At 35.4% G+C, this 19,005-nt stretch overlaps 2 protein-coding genes, 1 non-coding gene and 1 pseudogene across 4 annotated transcripts; 1 reads left to right on the top strand and 3 right to left on the bottom strand.

The window, feature by feature from the left end:
- Positions 1-1,647: 1,647 nt before the first annotated feature.
- Positions 1,648-4,488, bottom strand: LOC114401292 (GTP-binding protein SAR1A-like). Its single transcript, XM_028363782.1, has 3 exons — positions 4,116-4,488; positions 3,070-3,201; positions 1,648-2,125 (listed from the first exon to the last, which is right to left on the bottom strand). The coding sequence occupies exons 1-3, from the start codon at positions 4,242-4,244 to the stop codon at positions 1,805-1,807; spliced, it is 582 nt and encodes a 193-aa protein (XP_028219583.1). The 5' UTR covers positions 4,245-4,488; the 3' UTR covers positions 1,648-1,804.
- Positions 2,498-2,615, bottom strand: LOC114403989. The gene has a single exon (XR_003664753.1). It is a non-coding gene; the product is annotated as a small nucleolar RNA snoR83 (small nucleolar RNA).
- A 358-nt stretch (positions 4,489-4,846) lies between the features above and the next one.
- LOC114403773 lies at positions 4,847-6,886 on the top strand (annotated as a pseudogene).
- A 412-nt stretch (positions 6,887-7,298) lies between these two features.
- LOC114403772 (ABC transporter B family member 20-like) lies at positions 7,299-17,451 on the bottom strand. 2 transcript variants are annotated; one of them, XM_028366929.1, is made up of 12 exons: positions 16,806-17,451; positions 14,851-14,905; positions 14,596-14,771; positions 14,488-14,512; positions 14,287-14,390; positions 12,941-13,200; positions 12,549-12,859; positions 12,226-12,446; positions 11,763-12,103; positions 10,733-11,520; positions 10,410-10,651; positions 7,299-9,271 (listed from the first exon to the last, which is right to left on the bottom strand). In XM_028366929.1, exons 1-12 carry the CDS (start codon positions 17,178-17,180, stop codon positions 8,042-8,044), a joined length of 4,128 nt encoding a protein of 1,375 aa, XP_028222730.1. In that variant the 5' UTR covers positions 17,181-17,451; the 3' UTR covers positions 7,299-8,041. The 2 variants fall into 2 exon arrangements, with proteins under 2 accessions (XP_028222730.1, XP_028222729.1); XM_028366928.1 differs by lacking the exon at positions 14,488-14,512 and having other exon boundaries at positions 14,287-14,487.
- Between the last annotated feature and the right edge of the window lie 1,554 nt (positions 17,452-19,005).

Below are 19,005 nucleotides of genomic sequence, written 5' to 3' on the forward strand. Positions count from 1 at the left end.
ACCCATTTGTTTGATTGTTTAAAAATACAAAGTTTTTCTAACATCGGTTCATTTATAGGGTTTGAGTTTGCGCTAGGGGGTTTTCTTTGTAATGTTTGGACACCTAATGTTTTTCCAACATCAATACCAATCAATGCCAACGAAGCGTTACAACAAGAGATAGAAGAAAAACATATGCAACGAGAATTGGAGAAGGAGCAAATTAGGAGACAGATGTTTGCAAGAGAGATGGGATTGGCAAGATGACAAGATTTGTAGAAGTCGAGGGAGAAATGGCGTTAGTCAATACATTGGTAATCTCGTTAGGAAACTTATTTTGAAAACGAGTTTCTATATCTCTTAATCCAAAATTGAGCAATCAGAATAATAACATTAATATATTTGGTGTGCCACAATCCAAATAACCCCTAAGTTGATAGCAAACAACCTTCTATGATGTCGATGTCTAACAATGATAATAAAGTATCCATACTGATTAGTTTACTTGCATCTTTTTGTTTGGCAAACCACTACTCAACAATATGTTTTCTTCATAATATCTTATTCACACACCAACATCCTAAAGAAAAAATTAATCAAGATATAGGAAATGTTGAAGCTCTTAATTGGCTGCTTGGCATATACTATTTTGTTTATCGCATTGCAAGCTAAGCCAGATGTTCGTCTTTTTGGTACAAAGTGGAATGCGGTGTCATCTCCTACAATTTATGGCAATGACAATTCTCCTCTAGTTTTGCTGAAGAGATTCAAGCAAAAATGGATTTGTTCATCATGTCATGTTACTACTACAAGTGAACAAGTGTTGAACGACCATCTTCAGGGAAAAGGAACAAGGCTAAAGAAGCATCCATGAGACATTAGCAGCTTAATGAATTTATATTTCTTTTTTTTTTCCCCCTGAGAATGAATTTGTATTTAGATTTTTAATCATAAAAAGATGATTGAAAAGTTTTTATTTATTTAACTCCGGAGAAAACTTCAGAAGATTAAATAAGTTAATATTTCTCAAAATTTGGCACTTCTCCATAATTACTCCTGTTCAACTTTGAGAGGAAAATAGTCAAAATACCATGGACGTGTCGTTGTTATAGAATGTTACTCTTTTATAACGGTGGTATCAGCTACAAAGCATGTGATAGTACAACTCGCATATAAAAGAAATTTGATTCAAAATGTATTTAAAGAAACTAAATTTTAAAATAAATTTTAAAAATTAAATATCAAAATTTATATTTAGAAAGTTTCAAATGTTAGTTAAAAATAAAGTTATTAAATTAATAAAATAAAATATACTTCCATTTCTTTTTCACTATAAGAATTGCAACCCAAACATGATTAAAAAGGGTGAGAATTCAACAACTAGTGGGATACCGATTAAATGGATAAACATTATAGACTCCGCAAGCTACATGCCTACATCGTAGGAGTTTTCTGATTTACAACAAAATGGCGAATGGTGTAAAGATTTTAAAATAGAGGTGAAATATTGTTTAATAAGCCAAAAGCCAGCAACAAAAAGTGTTTGTTTTCGACGCATGGATGTAGAGAGAAGAGTCCTTAAGTATATATTGTAGTCTTCTCTTTCTCTTCTGGAGCAAAGATAAACGATCACCAGAAATAACTAGCATTTGCACGACATATAATGGATTGGTGAAAGAAAGGGAAAAGTGTCATTTTCATTTAACAGCAATTTCTTTGTACTAAGAACAAAATATGTTTAACAGCAATTTGTACTAAAAACATTTCTATAGAAATAAGCATCTAGAAACGGGGATACCAAGCCATCTCTGACTACATGGACTATTTATTTGATGTACTGAGAGAGCCATTTGAAACCATCCCCGTAACCCATTTTCTTCACAATACTGCACATGAAAACCTCCATAGGACGGACTTTAGAGTCTGACAAATTTACATTTCCCTTGCCTGTGGTAAAATTGGTCAGGCCCAAATGGTAACGCAACTCTTCTTCTGAGGCAGCATATGGAATATCTATCTTGTTTCCAAGGATAAGGAAAGGGACAGTAGTCAAAGACTCATCAGAGAGCAGAGCATCTAACTCTTTTTTAGACTCTGCAAATCGTTCCTTGTCATATGCATCTACCAAGTAGACCACTGCATCTACCTGCATTAAAGATGGACAATGCTTACTCTAGATTCTCTAAAAGCAACATAGAAGAGTAAATAAGAAACCTTAAGCAAGAAGTCCTCAGTCAAAATATTAATGTAACTTCTTAAAAGTCATGATGCACGTACCAAAGTCCAGGCATGCTTAATGCTTGCGAATAATAATGCAAGCAACAACTAAAAAACCAAAAAAAGGAAAGCAACTTCTAAGAAGGCTAGATTTGTTCAGAGAATCATCCTCCCCACAGAGGTATACAATTAGACTATTAGTAGTAAGAATTATGAAGGCATGATTATCAGGATATCCCTTGATTTAAGTATATATTATGCTCAACGAGACACTCCATAGGAAAAATTGTATCAGCAGCAGATATGTCTGATAGCATACTATTAGCAACCCTCTAATGAGAAAAGGCGCTATCAGCGAATTACCATGTATAATTTCTGCCTCCCATGAATCAGATAAATGATAACCATTTAGCTGGGATTATGAAGGCATCAATCCTTTAACTAAGCTCTAGTCACATATATTAAGCATTAGTTAAAATATTCCACACATGAGAGTATTGTTGACAACTTGATCATTACAGCCAATTTCAGTGATGAGTATAGGAAAAAAACTTTATCCTTGTTAACAGCTAGAACAACAAATTCACATATTCCAAGGCAAACTTCTAGTGCAGCTTTATTTCTGCAATTGCTGCATGAGCATGGATCACCACACATTAATATTAGCATGTGGACCAAAAGTCCAAAACCATAACAGATTGAGAAGTAAGATTTAATCCTAAATTGCAAACATATCTTACAGGAAGCCAAGTTCCATCAAGTGATGTTTTCAAAAGGTGCAAAACAGAGTTGAGAAGTCAACTGTCGGGGTGCACTTTGTAAATATATGCACAAATGTGTGTCTGTGTTAGGAGAGGGAGAAGAGAGAAAGACCTTAGCATAGTAATCTTTCCAGACTCTTCGTGCAATCTGGTGACCCCCAAGATCAAAAGCTTTAAACTTGATCCTCCCAATACTCAACTCCTCTGATGTGGGATACTGTGTAGGCTGATGCTGAACTAGTCTCTGCCAAATAAATTCCCATTAAAAAAAAATTACCAATAACCAGGCGCATATTCTAGCCCCAATAAACTATGGTAATGTCAGGAAGCTAGAGATTACAAAGTACCTATTTGAAATCAATTTGTTAAGCTTGCTAAAACCAGAAAATAATTGTAGAGAAAAACACATTTTAAAAAAAATTGATGTTAGATGACACAAAAAAAAAGCATTAGACCAAAACATGACAATACAGATAATTGATTTTAAATTGCAGACCACACCTACAATTGCAGCGCAATCAAGGTTTTAGATTGTGGTCACGGTCACACTTACCATTTTGCTGTGATCCTTGATATTAAGAAAAGATGCATACAAATGCAATGAGGTGTTGAAACGTGGCCACAAAGACCCCAAAAACCTGGACATGGAGGGCAATTGCGGTTGCAGACCATGTTTTAAAACCTTGAGCACATTATTGCAGTTTTTGAGGCTTCCTCAACTGCATCACCTGATGCATCGGGATTGATTTTAAATTGTGGTCCACAGCCACAATTTTCCACAACATTGCACAGGAATATAGACAATTAGCCATGTAACCCTTCATTGAAAAACTCAATCTCATAATATTTAAATTGTACAAAAGGATCCTAATTCAGGAGAAAAAAAAAATCCAAAGCAATCAAAATAGGATTTATAATTACTCCAAGCTCAAGTAGCCCACAAGACACAATGACTTCAATCATATTCTTAGAGAGAAAAAATATTACGGGAAAAGCTCAATAACGTTTCCCATATCATCAACCATCGCTGCTTGAGTTTAATCGTTTCTAATTCTAACTAAACGAATAAGATTCCCAGTAAATTTAAATCGATTCAGGGCTTAAGCGTTTGTGAAGAAGGAGCAGAGAAATAAGCGGAAAAGGATGGGAAAGGGAAACCTCGTCTTTGAGCATGTGAAGCAAGGTGGTCTTTCCGGCATTATCGAGACCTAAGAATAAGATCTTGGCCTCCTTCTGCCACAATCCAAGCGATGCCAGAATCCCATAAAACCAATCAAACAAAAACATCGCCTTTCTTTTACGCTCGATCTCAATACTACTCCACTCCCAATAGATATCAATATTCAAACAGAATACGAAGCCTTCGGTATTAAGATCTGACCCCCAAAAACAGAGTGAAGATGAAAGCAGAAAGCAAGGAATATAGAAAGAGTGACTGTGCTGCTGTAACCATTTCGATGGCTGTGGAAGTAGAACTGTGGGTCTTGTGGGAAGGGAAGGGTGACCGGCTAATCCGGTTCAGCTGAATTTCAAATTCTAAAAATTCTTATATACACGTTTAAATTCTATCTAAGGTTTTGATTTTATTTCTTTAAATAATTTTGTTTTCATTTTACTCTTTATAGTTTTTCTTTAATTTTAGTTTATATTAAGTAAAAATAATTAAATAAATTAAATAAATATATTAAAAATAAAAATTAAAAAAATATTAAAGAACTAAAAAATATATTTTAGAAAACATTATTTTAAATAATATATTAAAAATTAAAGGATGAAATTAAATGTTAAAAATTTGAGAAGACTAAATAAATAAAAAACTAATAAATTAATTTAAAATAATTTGGATAACCAGAATTGTAGAAGAGAAGACACTAGTCTCCTGGAATAATGATCATAGACATCTTGGTTATCTCCAATGATAAAAACATGTTTCATTGTGATATGAGCACATCAAAATCAAAGGCCTGAATTCTATTATCCAGCAAACACTATCTCAATAGTGAAGCTCTAAACCACTGTCAAGTATGGCAATTTCTTTGAGCTGGATTTCACCCTGCTTATCCCATAAGGTGTGTGTTGATCATTTCTTTTTCTATTCTATTCAGTCAATCTTCTTTATACACACACAGCTCTACACCTACTCTACTTTGTACTCTTTCAGCTAAACTTGCCGCATTCAAATTGTTTGCCTCGCAACACTGCAACTTCATCTACCAGCACCGTCTTTTGTGCATTGGAGACAACCCCCGGCGGAGAAAGTAAGAACTTTGACTAAACTGCTTGAAAATGTGTTCATTTGAAACACAGCAAAATTACCGATTATCAAGATTCAGGGATCAATTTCACTTTAGAATGAGTATTTCAATGTCCGTGCTAGTCAAAATTAATGATCTGTAATTCTTTATTAAATTTTGATAAGAAATTCCTCTCTGAATTCACTGTGCATTTAGAAAATTGAATCATTCCTAGTTATGTTTTTGGTGAAAAATGAGAATTCGATGATAAACAGAGTTATCTTTCGTAGTACTGGATTTTGAAATAATTTATCTCATCTCCTTTACGATTTTCAGGTCATTGCCAGAGAAGACCACTACTGTTGGGCATTGGAGCATTAACTGCAAATTAACAACCAACAAATTTGGTCTTTGCTCAAGGTATTCATGCCAGCTGATGTGATCATATTTTGTGTTATTAAGTTTCACTTCACTAAAAGGATCTATCTTCATATGTAAAACTGAAGAGACTAGTCTAGTCATAATCTTCTGAAATTTTGGAATTCCATTACTCTTTGTCGTGTAGAAAAATCAGACAGATGCCGAGCTTTTTTAGACTATGAAGATGGGTATTCTTACGTATACCCCATTGATTGGAAGGTAAGAAATAAGAATCCTATTAATCTCACAGACACTCTAGTTATTACAAGAAGATAATGTGCTACAAGTTTGAATGTATCTCTTCCCTAGGAATTTGACTTCAGGGCTCTTGATTCTGCATTCAAAGACAGATATCTACAGTTACAAAATGTAAGGGTGAAATCTATACCCACTGAGAAGAAAGACATCCGAGATTTGGGTCCTATGGAAGAGGTGATGCTGCAAAATTGTCTCCGAATATGTTCTGTAGTCTAATTTATACTTAACTAGTTTGTATCTTAACCAGGTTATATACAATTTGGTGAAACATATATATGCTGCACCAAACCAAAGACCAACAATAAAAGACATGCAGGAGGTTTCTTCTCACTTTATTTCTTCCTCAATGTTTTTACTATTAAATATATATCTTTGAATTCTAAATATATACTTAAAACTATTTTTGAATTCTGAATGCAGAAAACCATAGATGGAAAACATTACTATACCTTTGAATATATACTTACATCACCAAATTATTCTAGTGCCTCCTTTGCAACAATTGCTATAGGAAATGGTAAGTAACCAACCCACTACCCTCTCCTATCTCAATGTGTCACTGGCCTTGATAAATGTTCTGTCATGGTCCCAATGCTACCTAACAGCATGTGCTTTTTTACAGGAAGGTACTACACGCTAATTGTTGGAGCCAATGAAAGGCGATGGAAAAGATTTCGAGATCAGCTTAAAGTGGTAGCAGACTCCTTTAGGCTTCTTGACATCTAAAATGTCACGGGACAATGCAAGACAGACGACTTTTAATTTGCATACATATCAAGTTTGAAATATTTGTATATCAGAGCAAAATAAGTTTTTACAAGTGAATGATATGATATCTTCTACTATACCAATAGAAATTCTTTTTCCGTACATTACATGCAAAGGTCGTCTATTATAGCTAGTCTAAAATTTCATTATTTTGTGTCACGTGGTCAAACTCAAAATTTGTTCCTCGTGTATTCTTGCATTGTTCCGCGGCAGTAGTTTATGGAATTCTCGGCCAGACAATTTTGAGAATGATGGGTGTGCCATATATCCTTGGACCACTTTTAGACTAGTTTTACAGGTTTTGATGGAAGCAAAGAAGCCAAACTTTAGTGGCAGCATGTTAATATTAGTTGCCTTTGATGCATTTGGTTTAAAAATGCCCTTTTGCAGATACTCTTTCTTTATTTTCTATTAAGATTAGGTGCTCGTCAGAATGACAATTTTCTGTTATCCAGTAATCTCTGCGGGGGTCTAAAGTATGGGAACTCTTTCCTTGTGGGACGGGGATGAAAAATCTCCCCAAGTAGATTTGAGATGACAGTTCATAAGAAGAAAAAAATCATATCATTGTCAGGGAAACTTGTAAGAAGAAATCGAACCAAATCTAACAAAATGGTAGACATCACATTGCTGTAAAAGATGTAAATCTCACATTTGTAGATAAAATAATGTATAGTGTAATACTCCACAGTCCACACTCACTTGTCTGTTTATAACTTTATATAAGTAGAAAAGTTCAACAAAAATAGCAAATTAGTTTCATAAAATCTCAAACTACTTGACAAAATACACGTGGAAATTTGCATCTATTATCTAAGGACAAAAAACTGGTGAATTCGTGTAATTCAAGCACTAAAGGAATTTTGCTTCTAGACTTTCGCTATGTATATACATAGGTTATAGAACAGTTGAGACTGTATTTTCTACAATTTTCACAAATGAAGATTGAAGAGAAAAAAAACTACAGTAGTGTCATCCGCGCTTGAGAGACAGGAAGAGTGAAAAGTCCAATAGAAGAGTAACTCAACTGAATTAGTGTTGATTCCGCCGCCTTCCTCTCTTTGTAAAACAAATCAATATATCGTGGAGACAACACCGTCAGTCTAAACTGCTTGCCTCCAAAAGAATATGCATCCTCAGCTTCAATACTAAAGTCTCAAAGCAACCAAATTCCAAATTCCTATCTTTAATTCCTACACTACCCCTGCCACAGTACCCTCTTCTTATGCCAACCAATGCCGAGTGCTGATCCAATACTCCCATTCTTGCTACATGCAAGCCTCCACCTGACATTGGAAAATTCCACCAGGTGCAGCAATCACCAGTCATTCAACTCAAGTAATATATGAAACAATTCTCATGAAGCAACATTAGTTGCAACTACTCACATTATATACTCCCAATCTAAACAGGCCGATGCTGGCGCAAAGCCTTACCAAAATGAGGTTGCATCAATCGGACATACAGACCATTTTTTGCCACCAATGAATCATGGGTCCCCTCCTCCACTATCCTTCCTCCGTTTAGAACTACTATGTTGTCCACATGCCTCATCATCGCAGCCCTGTGTGCTATTAAAATAGTGGTCTTGTTTCCCATTATTAGGGTGTCTAGAGCCTCTTGCACCACTCGGCTTGACTCAGATTCAATTGATGAACTAGCTTCATCCAACAACAAAATAGGAGCATTTTTAAGCACTACCCTTGCAATTGCAATTCTCTGTTTTTGTCCTGGAGTTAAGTCAACACCTCTCATCCCAACATGAGTGTCATAACCATGAGGCAAGCTACTAATGAAATGGTGAGCATTTGCTATTCTTGCAGCCTCCTTCATTTCAGCTTCACTGGCATTATGCCTGGCATATATGATGTTTTCCCTTATGGTAGTTGAGAAGATAATTGGTTCCTGCTGAACCAAACCAAGGTGGCTCCTCAACCATCTCAAATTATATTGTTTTAAATCCCTCCCATCTAGCAAAACTTGGCCGGCAACTGGATCATAGAATCTCTCAATCAAAGATATTATTGTGCTCTTCCCTGATCCCGAAACTCCCACTACAGCAATTGTTTGTCCTCCATTGACTTTGAGACTAAAATTGCTTAATACCAACACTTCAGGTCGAGAAGGATAACAAAAATCAATATTTTTCAACTCAATGCTTCCATATACATTGGGTGGCTTCAGTGCTGAGCTATCATCAGGATCAATCTTAGGCACACGATCTATAATTTCAAACACTGACATGAGAGATTTACGTCGCTTAAGTATGTAAGGAGCCAACCCGAAAGGCTCCACAAGGGCAAATGTAGCAAATGAGAAAACAATGTACTCCTTGAGAGCAGTAGGTAGATCCACATAACTCTTATTTACACATAGTGCAGTGTACCAAAGTAGAAGGGCATTACAAGCAAAGAGCAGAAACTGTGAAAAGCCAAATCCAAAACCAATGGCCACTCCATGAAGAAAGCTTTGCTTAAATATTTTATTTAACTGCAACTGGTAGAGTTCCATCACCTTATTACCAGCACAAAATGCAACAACAGTGTAAATATTCCTAACTGCATCTTCAAGAACCAAAGATGCCTTTCTGTGCATTTCCTGTATGCCCTTTGAAAAGCCAGCAAGCCACAATTTCTGCAAGATCAAGACACATGCATTATCAGTCATTCACATAGTTAGCAAAAGCAGGTCCATTAGTTTTAGTAATTGAAATTAAACATAAATTTACATAAATAAGAATTTCCATCAATGAAAACGAAACCCCCATAAAGAGGCAAATTCAATCATAGTACCCTTGATCCTGCAAGGTAATAAAATGCAATGAAACTTTTATTTCCAAAGGATAAACATTAAATCTGTTGAAGAATAAAATTAGCAAAGACACGGCGAAATTACACTTATTACAGACTATTGATAACTTCAACATGAAAAGGTATATTACAAATTATAATTGTTATTTATCACAATGCCACAGGTAATTTCAGATATCAAATTTGTTAAAACAACCACAACTGAATGTGCATTTAGTTTTTCACCATTCGAGATGCATGCATTATTGTTCTTTTGGAAAAAGATAATTGGACACTCGAGGTGTTGACACCAAGGGAGATAGGAACAGAGGAAACAAGTGATTGATGATGTGATGTGGCATGACATGAAAAGAGAGATAGAGAGAAATGATAGATGTTAATATGATGTTTGTATTATTTGGGTGTTCAAATATCATGACTCTTAATTTCACAGTGAAACAGATACAGTCACGCAAATGAATTAAGAGTGATAGAGAGATGCACTGATACACATGAGTGAAACAATGCCTTTTTTTTTTCTTTTCAGCCTTTCCTTTCTAAACATTAGCAGGCCACACACCAACTCTGACTCTAAGACATTTCAAGACTTTTGGATTTGGTATCGTTCATGAGGCAAAGGAGACACATTGTAATAGGTCATACTAACTAGCAATTCACCTTAACTGGCTTCTAATGAATGCAATAAAAAAGAAAATGATAGGCCATATGTTAAGAAAATAGTACAATTTAGGATAAGCATCCACGTTTCATTTTTCATTCATGACTTGAGAAGATCCCCACCTGATGGGAAAAGGTTCGGCTGTTGTTGAAATGAAAAGACATGGGAAATTGGAAATATACATTTCAAAAGCACTGAATTTTGAACAGGCATAAATTTTTACAGACTGTTGACAAAAGAAATACAAGCACAATCCTTCCACAAGCAAAAATTACATTGCAAAATCAGAAAAGCAGGTGCAAACCTGGGCAAGAGCAGAAACACAGAGAACTGGAAGTGTTGCTAAGGCCACAAGTGCTAATCGCCAGTGCAGCAAAACACCAATGAGAAAAGCAACAATAACAGCAGCACTGTCCTGAATAAATATGGAAAGTCGGTTACTGAATGCTGCTCGCACAAATGTAGCATCATTGGCCAAGCGCATGGATAAATTGTCAGCACTATTTTCCTCTTCATCAAACCATCCAGTTTCATTGCGAAGCATGGCTGTGATGTTATGAAAACAGGTTAGGTAGAGTTCAGAAGTCCAATTCTTTTTTTTGAAAAAAAATGCTTAAATCTACGCACCTGAGAACATCATTCTCCTAACTCTTTCTGTCATTTTCTCCCCCATAATACCAAAATAGAAATGCTGTAAAAAGTTGGCAACAACTGTCACAATACCCATGCAGGCAATGATCAAGCACCATTTGTTTATCTCCCCTTGTAAGTGCTGAGCTTCATCAATTCTATAATAGTCTGTCACCACCAGACCAATAACATAAGCAAGAAGGGGATTGAAAGAACCAAAGATAGCAGCACCTATGCTTCCTAACACAGCATAAAGCCACTCTGCAAAACTAAGCTCTGCTAGCCTCCAAATTGAGGGTTGTTTTCGATGCCTTGCATCCTTTGTTTCACTCATTTTCACCAAAAGATCATCAGAATGACAATCAGGTCTGCTAAAAGTCTGTGAATGGGAGCGTTCATTTTTAGGGTCGGACGTTAAAAGAGGTGAAATGGGAGATTCTGGATCAGAACCATTTGATGTTTGTCGATGCACACATTGAACATCAATCTTGGGTAACTCTGGTAGTCTCATTTCAAAACTATCCTGCCTTTTTATTGATGGCTCCTTATCTGATGAATCTAAAGACTGGCCATTCTCCATCAACTTCTCAGAAGGTGGGCTCCGGATTTTTGGTGATTCTTGTGAGTTGAAGAAGCCATCTGAAGGCCGAAATATGGCAGAAACTCTCTGAAGAGAGGGTGACTTTATCATTTTAGGAGATGAAGGTTCTTTGAAGCTATGACTTTCTGAAGAATCTTTCTCAATTTGGAAAGTTGCAGTCTCCTTGTAGTTTTGAACAGGCATCCTGGATGAGAACAAAGTCATTTTCTACATGCAAATGGTGAAATCTTGCAAATTATAAAAGCATTAAACATTGCCGCTTCAACCATAGTGTAACAATGATTAGTTTATTACTATAGAAATTCATTTTCTTAACAGACTATTGCCACTTCAACCATCATATTATCTGTTTTTTTTTTAAATAGTCGTGTTATATTCTCCATAAACATAAACAAAGTAGAAGCATGATTTGAGGCAGTATCAGACCTCTTAGGAAGTTTTGTGGCCTCTTCACATCGAAGAAGCTCTGCGTATAAGCCATCCAGGGTGAGTAACTCATCATGAGTACCCATCTCAACCAGTTGACCATCCTCCATAACAGCTATATAATCAGCATTCTTTATAAGACTAAGCCTTCGAGCAATTATGATTGTTGAGCGTCCCAACATGAGGAGATCCAGAGCCTCCTGAACAGACCTCTCAGCCTCAAAATCAAGTCCACCAGTAACCTCATCAAGCAAAAGAATTGATGGATTTAAAAGCACAGCTCTTGCAATAGAAAGTTTTATTTTCTGCTCTTCTGTCAAAGCTAGACCAGCCCTGCCAACCTGAAAGACAGAAGCCCCAGTTTAGGAGGTGAAAAAGGATTCCCACCAAAAAAGATATAATTGAACATACAAACCAAAAAAAGAACAATAGGCTTCATATGATCATGTCAATCAAGCTTCACCTGTGTGTCATAACCTTTATCTAATGAGCTGATAAAGGTATGTGCATGAGCTATTTTAGCAGCCTCTTCAATTTGATCCATGGTGGTATCTCGCCCATAAGCAATGTTGTCTCTTATACTCAAACTGAGCAAAGCAGGTTCCTGGGTGACCAGTCCTATTTGGTTCCTTAGCCATTCCAGTTTCATATTCTTTATGTTTTCACCATCTAAAAGAACTTCCCCTGAACCACAGATTGGTAAATTAATTTAAATCTGAAATGACCTATAAAGTGCTTTAGATGAAATATAGAATAAATATGCACTATCAAGGGGAAAACAATTACCTAAAGTTGGATCATAGAACCGCTCCATGAGGGGAATAATACTACTTTTTCCAGAGCCATTTCTGCCAACAAGTGCCACAGTTTTTTTAGCAGGAACAGTGAGATAAAACCCACTCAAGATAGGGATTTCAGGGCGAGAAAGATAACTGAAGTAAACATTCCGAAACTCTATATTTCCTTGGACAGAAGCTGGAGCACTGCCATCATGATTAAAAGATGAGGATGACCGGCTTATCATCTCAAACAGTCTATAGGCAGCTATTCGCCCTTGATCAAATGAGTAGAAATTTGTTGCAGCTTGATTCAATCCCCTTAATCAAATTAACAAAAACTGTAAGCAAATGTAAAACAAATAAAGAAAAAAATAAATAGAAGTTGGGAATGAAGCTCACAAGCCACTTAGAATCACAGCAAACAGAGCTGTTATAATTTCACCACCATGAGCTTTTCCATGTATAATCAAGAGCCTTCCAACCCAGAGTTGTAATGCACAAGAACATATTGCAAGCCCATATGTAAAACCAAGGCCAAGGCCTTGAACGAGACTTATTAATATACCATATCTAAGAGTAGCTTGCAGTGATGTTGCGTATGAATATTTGGCCAATGTTTCATTTGTAAATGCATATAAGGTCCTTATATATGAAACTGCCTGCATCACAAGAAATTATACACATTCAGAACTGATGGCACAAAAAATGATTCATCAAATAATGAGAACTTTACCATTCTTTCCACTTCACGAAACTCAAACCATTAAAGCAAAAATATCAATAAAGGGTGCAGCTTCTCCAAACTTACAGATAAATAAAGAAATCAAGGCAATTGTATTCATTCCCTTCCAACCATAAGTAAACATCAAAACTGTTCCATGTATTATCAAATCAACTAAATATGGATCCAATGAAGCAGGAACACAAATAGAAGCATGGACCAACGCTATAAATATCTCTTATATGTGTATAATCTTAGAATTTGTGACAACTTATTCATGATTACAAACAGAAATTACAAGTAGAATCTAGAAGCATTTTCTTTCAAAGATACCATTTCACAAATTGTGACCTAGTTCTTAGTTCCTATTTGAAGGAAAAAAGATAGTGATGATCTACCCTCAACATGCAGTCAGCAAAACAGAGCTTCCAGCCTTCCACTATTGAGTTGCAGCATAATGCTGGCATATTTAAGGGTGTCTGTGTGCCTTTAAATGTGTTAACGTATGTTCATGACTTCTCTTTCGTATTATGCTCATGTCTACGAGAAGGAAGTTGCTAATATGCAAAAAGGTAAGTGTAACCTTGCTGCAATAGAAAATTCTTAAAAAAAATATCTTATCCTCCCCCAAGTAATATTTTTTTCTTTTTTCTTTCTAATGAAACTCTCTTTCTATCAAATAAATTGATACCATCTAAGTAACAGACATCTCACGCAAGTCTTATTTCCATAAATTGGTAAAGAAAAACATAAAATTTGGTTCTATCAAAGACATTCTCCAGAACTTTCCTCTACATGCCGCAAATTGTACTACACTTACTGGATGAATAATATTACAAGGAAAGATACAGAATCACATACATGATATCATGATATGAAAGACTTTCAAACAGATTTAAATCCTTTCTTTCTTTTGGTGTTTAGTAAAATTAAAATCAACTGAAATTTACAATAGAATTGAATCTATGAATAAAGCAAACATTGGTTCAATGCAAGGATGAATTAAAATTTAACAATTAATAACCTGTTCAGCAATGCTGGCTGCTTCAGCATATGCATCTTGAATATTCTCGGCAAGCCTATGGAGGAATATATTTGATATTCCTCCTGCAGCAACAATAAATGGACCTGTAGCTAATGTTATCAATGCAATCTGCCAACAATTGATAAAAGCAATAACAAGACCACTGAAGAATGTTGCCATATTATGAATATAATTCCCAACCTGTATCATCAAAAGTCAATACACACTGTATGAAATGTATTGAGATATTATCTGGAAAGAATAACAAATTTACGAAGGAGAGAATATTCACAAAAGAGCACAACAAACCTTTTCACTAAGAGCAGACTGAATGAGCAGCACATCACTCAATACTTGACTCACAATGTCTCCGTTATTTCCATAAGTATCAAAAAAACTCATATCTTGGTTAAGTAATACTTGGACATATTTTGATCTGATGACAGCAGTCTGCCGTTCTCCAGTAAGAATCCAACACGAAACCTCTATTAAACAAGAAAAATTAGTATTGCATGAAACTTAAATTTAAAATCTAATAAGAAACATTACTTGTAATTAATTTACCAATCCAACCAGCAGCAAAAACTCCCCCAGCAATATAAACAATGGTTAAAGCAAGCTGCAGAAGAAACAAGGGTAAATAAGCATACAGGTCCCTTTTTCACATCTGGTTCACAAACTAAGTGCCTTGCGAAATAATTAAATACGTTGTTATGATGTCATATGGTTCAACCACTGAATTAACCAGTTTAAAAATGAACAGCCATACTGTTTGAAGCGAGTTTAAAACACAAATCTATTATTCATTACTTGTGGGTTGAACCATGCTAAATGATGTAACGACTTTTCTTCTACATAATTATTATTTGCACACCAGCTAACAACAGTAATGTATTTGTAAAAAGTTGAGTGCTAGTGATGCAAGACGTGCTAGCATCAAGAATGCCTAAGTTTAAAGGTCAGATTGCCTCAATTTAATATTATTTACTCAACTTAGCAATTGTAATATTCCAAATATCATACTTAGTCATAATTGTTAAATTTTGAATTTTCTTTGCAAGGTCTATTTTGGTAATTTTCTTAGGTTGAATTCAGGCTCAGCTTGTTATTTAGATGATATTGGACTTCAATTTGATATATTTTCCAACCATCATAGGAAGTCTAAATCCTTATAGTATTAGGACTGTATTCCTTATTCTTAGAGGATATGTCATAGGCATCCTATTGAATAATTGTTAATGTTTTTCTCCTTATATTCGCCCAAAAAGAGAAATGAAATGAATAATCAGTTTTATGAATAAACCCTAGGTGAAATGCCTAGGTTTATTTTCTTCTGCTTCTTAGCTATTGTTCAACTTTCTCAAGTTTTGCACTCTACCCAAGACTTGATTTCCTTGCCATATAGCAACAAAATTCATCCCATCAATACCCTAATTAATCCTTTTTTGAATTCCAAAACCCTTTAAACGTCCATATACCCGCAATTACTGTTAATATCCAGTTAGCCGACCCTAAAATCCCTTCATGTGCCCAAAAATTGCCCTGCCTTAAACATAACCCCAATGAAACTTCTCTCCAACAATTCTTCTGTCAACAATTAATGTAAAGTCGAGATTAGAGGAAAGAGGTTCCTTTAATGGCAGCTCAAGGTCTCACACCTAACCAGCCAGTGGCATGCTGCTGCTCAAACTCATCAGACAGCAGGTGGACAAACCAGGCTCTAATTGCCCACTCATTAAAGCCAGGTTTGATGAGAGGAGCAAGTTCTTTAAATAGGGATTCCAGCCTTCCATTCCATGTCTCACATCGTCACCCTTAGCCCTTCATCTGGATTCCCATTCTTCCCATTTTCTTAACACTTTACTCATGCTAGACAAAAAAAACTCCAAGCATCACTCTCCAAATGTTCAAGTAATAAAATCATTGATGAGTGATGAGTGATGACTAACCCAATAAATAGTAAGTTTATAACTACAAAAGAACAGGCCAAAATATAACATAAAAAGGCATCATAAGGTGTCAGGTTAAGTCCCACGACAACTTTGGTTTCTCATCCAACCCCTTGACGCATGATCTTTTGAAGCAATACATACACTGTAGCTTTAACGTTTTTGATGTAGAAATTGACATGAATGTGCGTAATCAATAAGGAACCTAACACACACAAAGTTGCCAATGTTGAGTTTGGAACCCTTAACAAAGTATCAGCATGGCCCTAAAGACTTGGAAGACCCGTGTGATACACTGACAAGGACAAAAAACCCTTGCGAAAAAGGGAAATAGGGGAAGGACTATGCTATGATATGTCTAGTGTAGTCAGGTCAGTTTTCAATGGAAGTTTAATTGCTGGATTACCTCAGGCTACACGGCAACCAAGTCCATAAAACCTACAAAAACTAATAGCACAGTTCACAACAAGACTTTCACTGCCTAAGCTGAGCGAAATCAAATTACCAGAAGCTAATTAAAATATAGAACCTGCGTACAACAAAAACTAGGGTTTTGAAACGAAAACGAACCTCTTTAAACCTGTGAAACTGCTCTTCCGGCAAACCCTGCTGTGGAACCCGGAGAACCTTGGCGAAGTAGTGCAAGTAAACAACGAGAGCAGTGCCGTGTGCGGCGGCGGCGATGGAGCCGACGAGCATAAGAAACCAATCGAGGTGGTCAGCGCAGGCGAAGAGGCGGGAGAAAGGAACGGCGGCGGGCGGCGGCTCAATCTCGTCGGCCTCCTCCATCTCCTCCTCGACCTCCATAGGCTGAGTTGCGGAGGTCTCGGCACCGAGGTCGAGGTAAGGCGACGGCGACTCCGGCGGCTCCGACACCTCAGAGACGGGCGTGAGAGGCTGTATGTGCGGCGGGGACCACCCGAACAGTCCCCTCGAACCCATCATCTCCGATCACACCAACTAACTCGCCGGGATGAAGAAATAGAAAACAGATCGCACGAGAATTCAGAGCGGCGCGAGCTCCTTTCTTCTGTTGAGGAAACGACGACGTATTGAACGCCGCCGAGGTGGTTGTGACTTGTGAGGTGGCTGCGCGTGGGTTGACTCGGTCAAAAAAGGGGACTATACCTTAATTTCTTCATTTTTAAGTTTTAAGTTACGACTCTTCTTTCATTCTTCTTCTTCTCCTTCACCTTTTCTTTCTTTCTTTCTGTTTTTTTTTTATAAAAAAAAGAAATTGGAGTTTTGTTTCGAAGAAAAAAAATAAAATAATAATAATGATTCAATGAATTGAAATACAGCGAGTGTGTGCTGTGAAATTCTGATGTCATGCATGCTGGAAAAAATGGAAGGGGGCGTTTTGGTAATTTAAAGACTATGGTGGCTTTGGCAGATGTGTTCACAGCTGGACGATGTGTTGAAATTACGTTGAGGCCCCTAGTGGTAGTCGATGGACTGACACGTGTCAAGTATTGATATGCTGTTTTTTTTAACCATTTATTTTTTATTTGATTAATATATAAAATGATCAGGAAGAAATTCATATATGTTATTGCATTAGTTATTAAGGTAATATTTTAATTTCAATTTCATTAAAAAGTAAACACAAATTATAAACACACTTTTTCTTTTTGTTTAACGGGCTGGGCAAATAAATTATCTAATTGGGAAGGTTACAGCAAAAGCAGGAATAAAATTGAAAAACTTACAACCAGTTGAAGCAGATAATCCAAATTTAGCAAAACTATCGACCAATGTATTTTTTTTTTCCCTCTGAATATGGCTGCACATGCAGAAAACAAATTTATATCCTTGAAGCTCCAAATCTGATGAATCAGATAAGGATATTGGGTAGGAATAGACCAAAATTCATCAACTAGCCTTACTGCAACAAGGCTATCAAATTTCACTTTTAACTTTGTAACTTCATAAACACACTGCCTTCAAGTTTTGGGGTATTTAATTCTAATTCTAATTTAAATATGCATCCATATGCTATTTTGTTTTCTTAAAGACCAAAGAAATGTCAGCAAATTTTTTCCAAATATAAATACTTAATATGTCACGAGTTTGGAGTCATAGAATCAAAAAGCGTATACAAGCGAGCAGGGATTTTTCTTTTTTTGAAAAATTAAGGGTAAAAATCTTTTTTTTTTAAGTGTGTGATGTTAAAAAATTGATTCTTCAAACATGTATCATTCAAATTTAATTATTTAATATGTTCATCTTATCGTCAAATTCATAGAATAATTATGTCATTAAATTATAATATCTAATGATTAATTTAACAATAAATTATATTTTTTCATGATCAATTTAACATTAAGTTATAAAATATATGAATTAATTTTCATTAAATTTTTCTTAGTATCAATTTATCCCACATTTTACATTTTTGATATTAAATTTAATTTTTTTTTATCTTTTAAAAACAAATTTATTGTTACTCACACTTTTAGGAGCAAAATGAATATTTATCATAAAATTAATACTAAGATCATATTATGATGGTGTAAATAAAGATTTTATAAAAATTATAAATAACTTACAACAACAAAAATCCAAATGAAATAAATTCTTAAATTTTAAATGTGTTTGAGTGAATTTTTATAATATTAATTTTCAGAAAAAATGATTTTAAAACGATATAATACATATTTATATTATTATAAGATAAGTTAGAAGTAAAATCTATTATATTATTATCTATTATATAATTAGAACCTATGAAATGGCATACCCTGACTCATCTATATATATCTATATTCAT

This window comes from Glycine soja, chromosome 20, assembly GCF_004193775.1.
Source record: "Glycine soja cultivar W05 chromosome 20, ASM419377v2, whole genome shotgun sequence".
Classification (NCBI taxonomy): Eukaryota; Viridiplantae; Streptophyta; class Magnoliopsida; order Fabales; family Fabaceae; genus Glycine; species Glycine soja.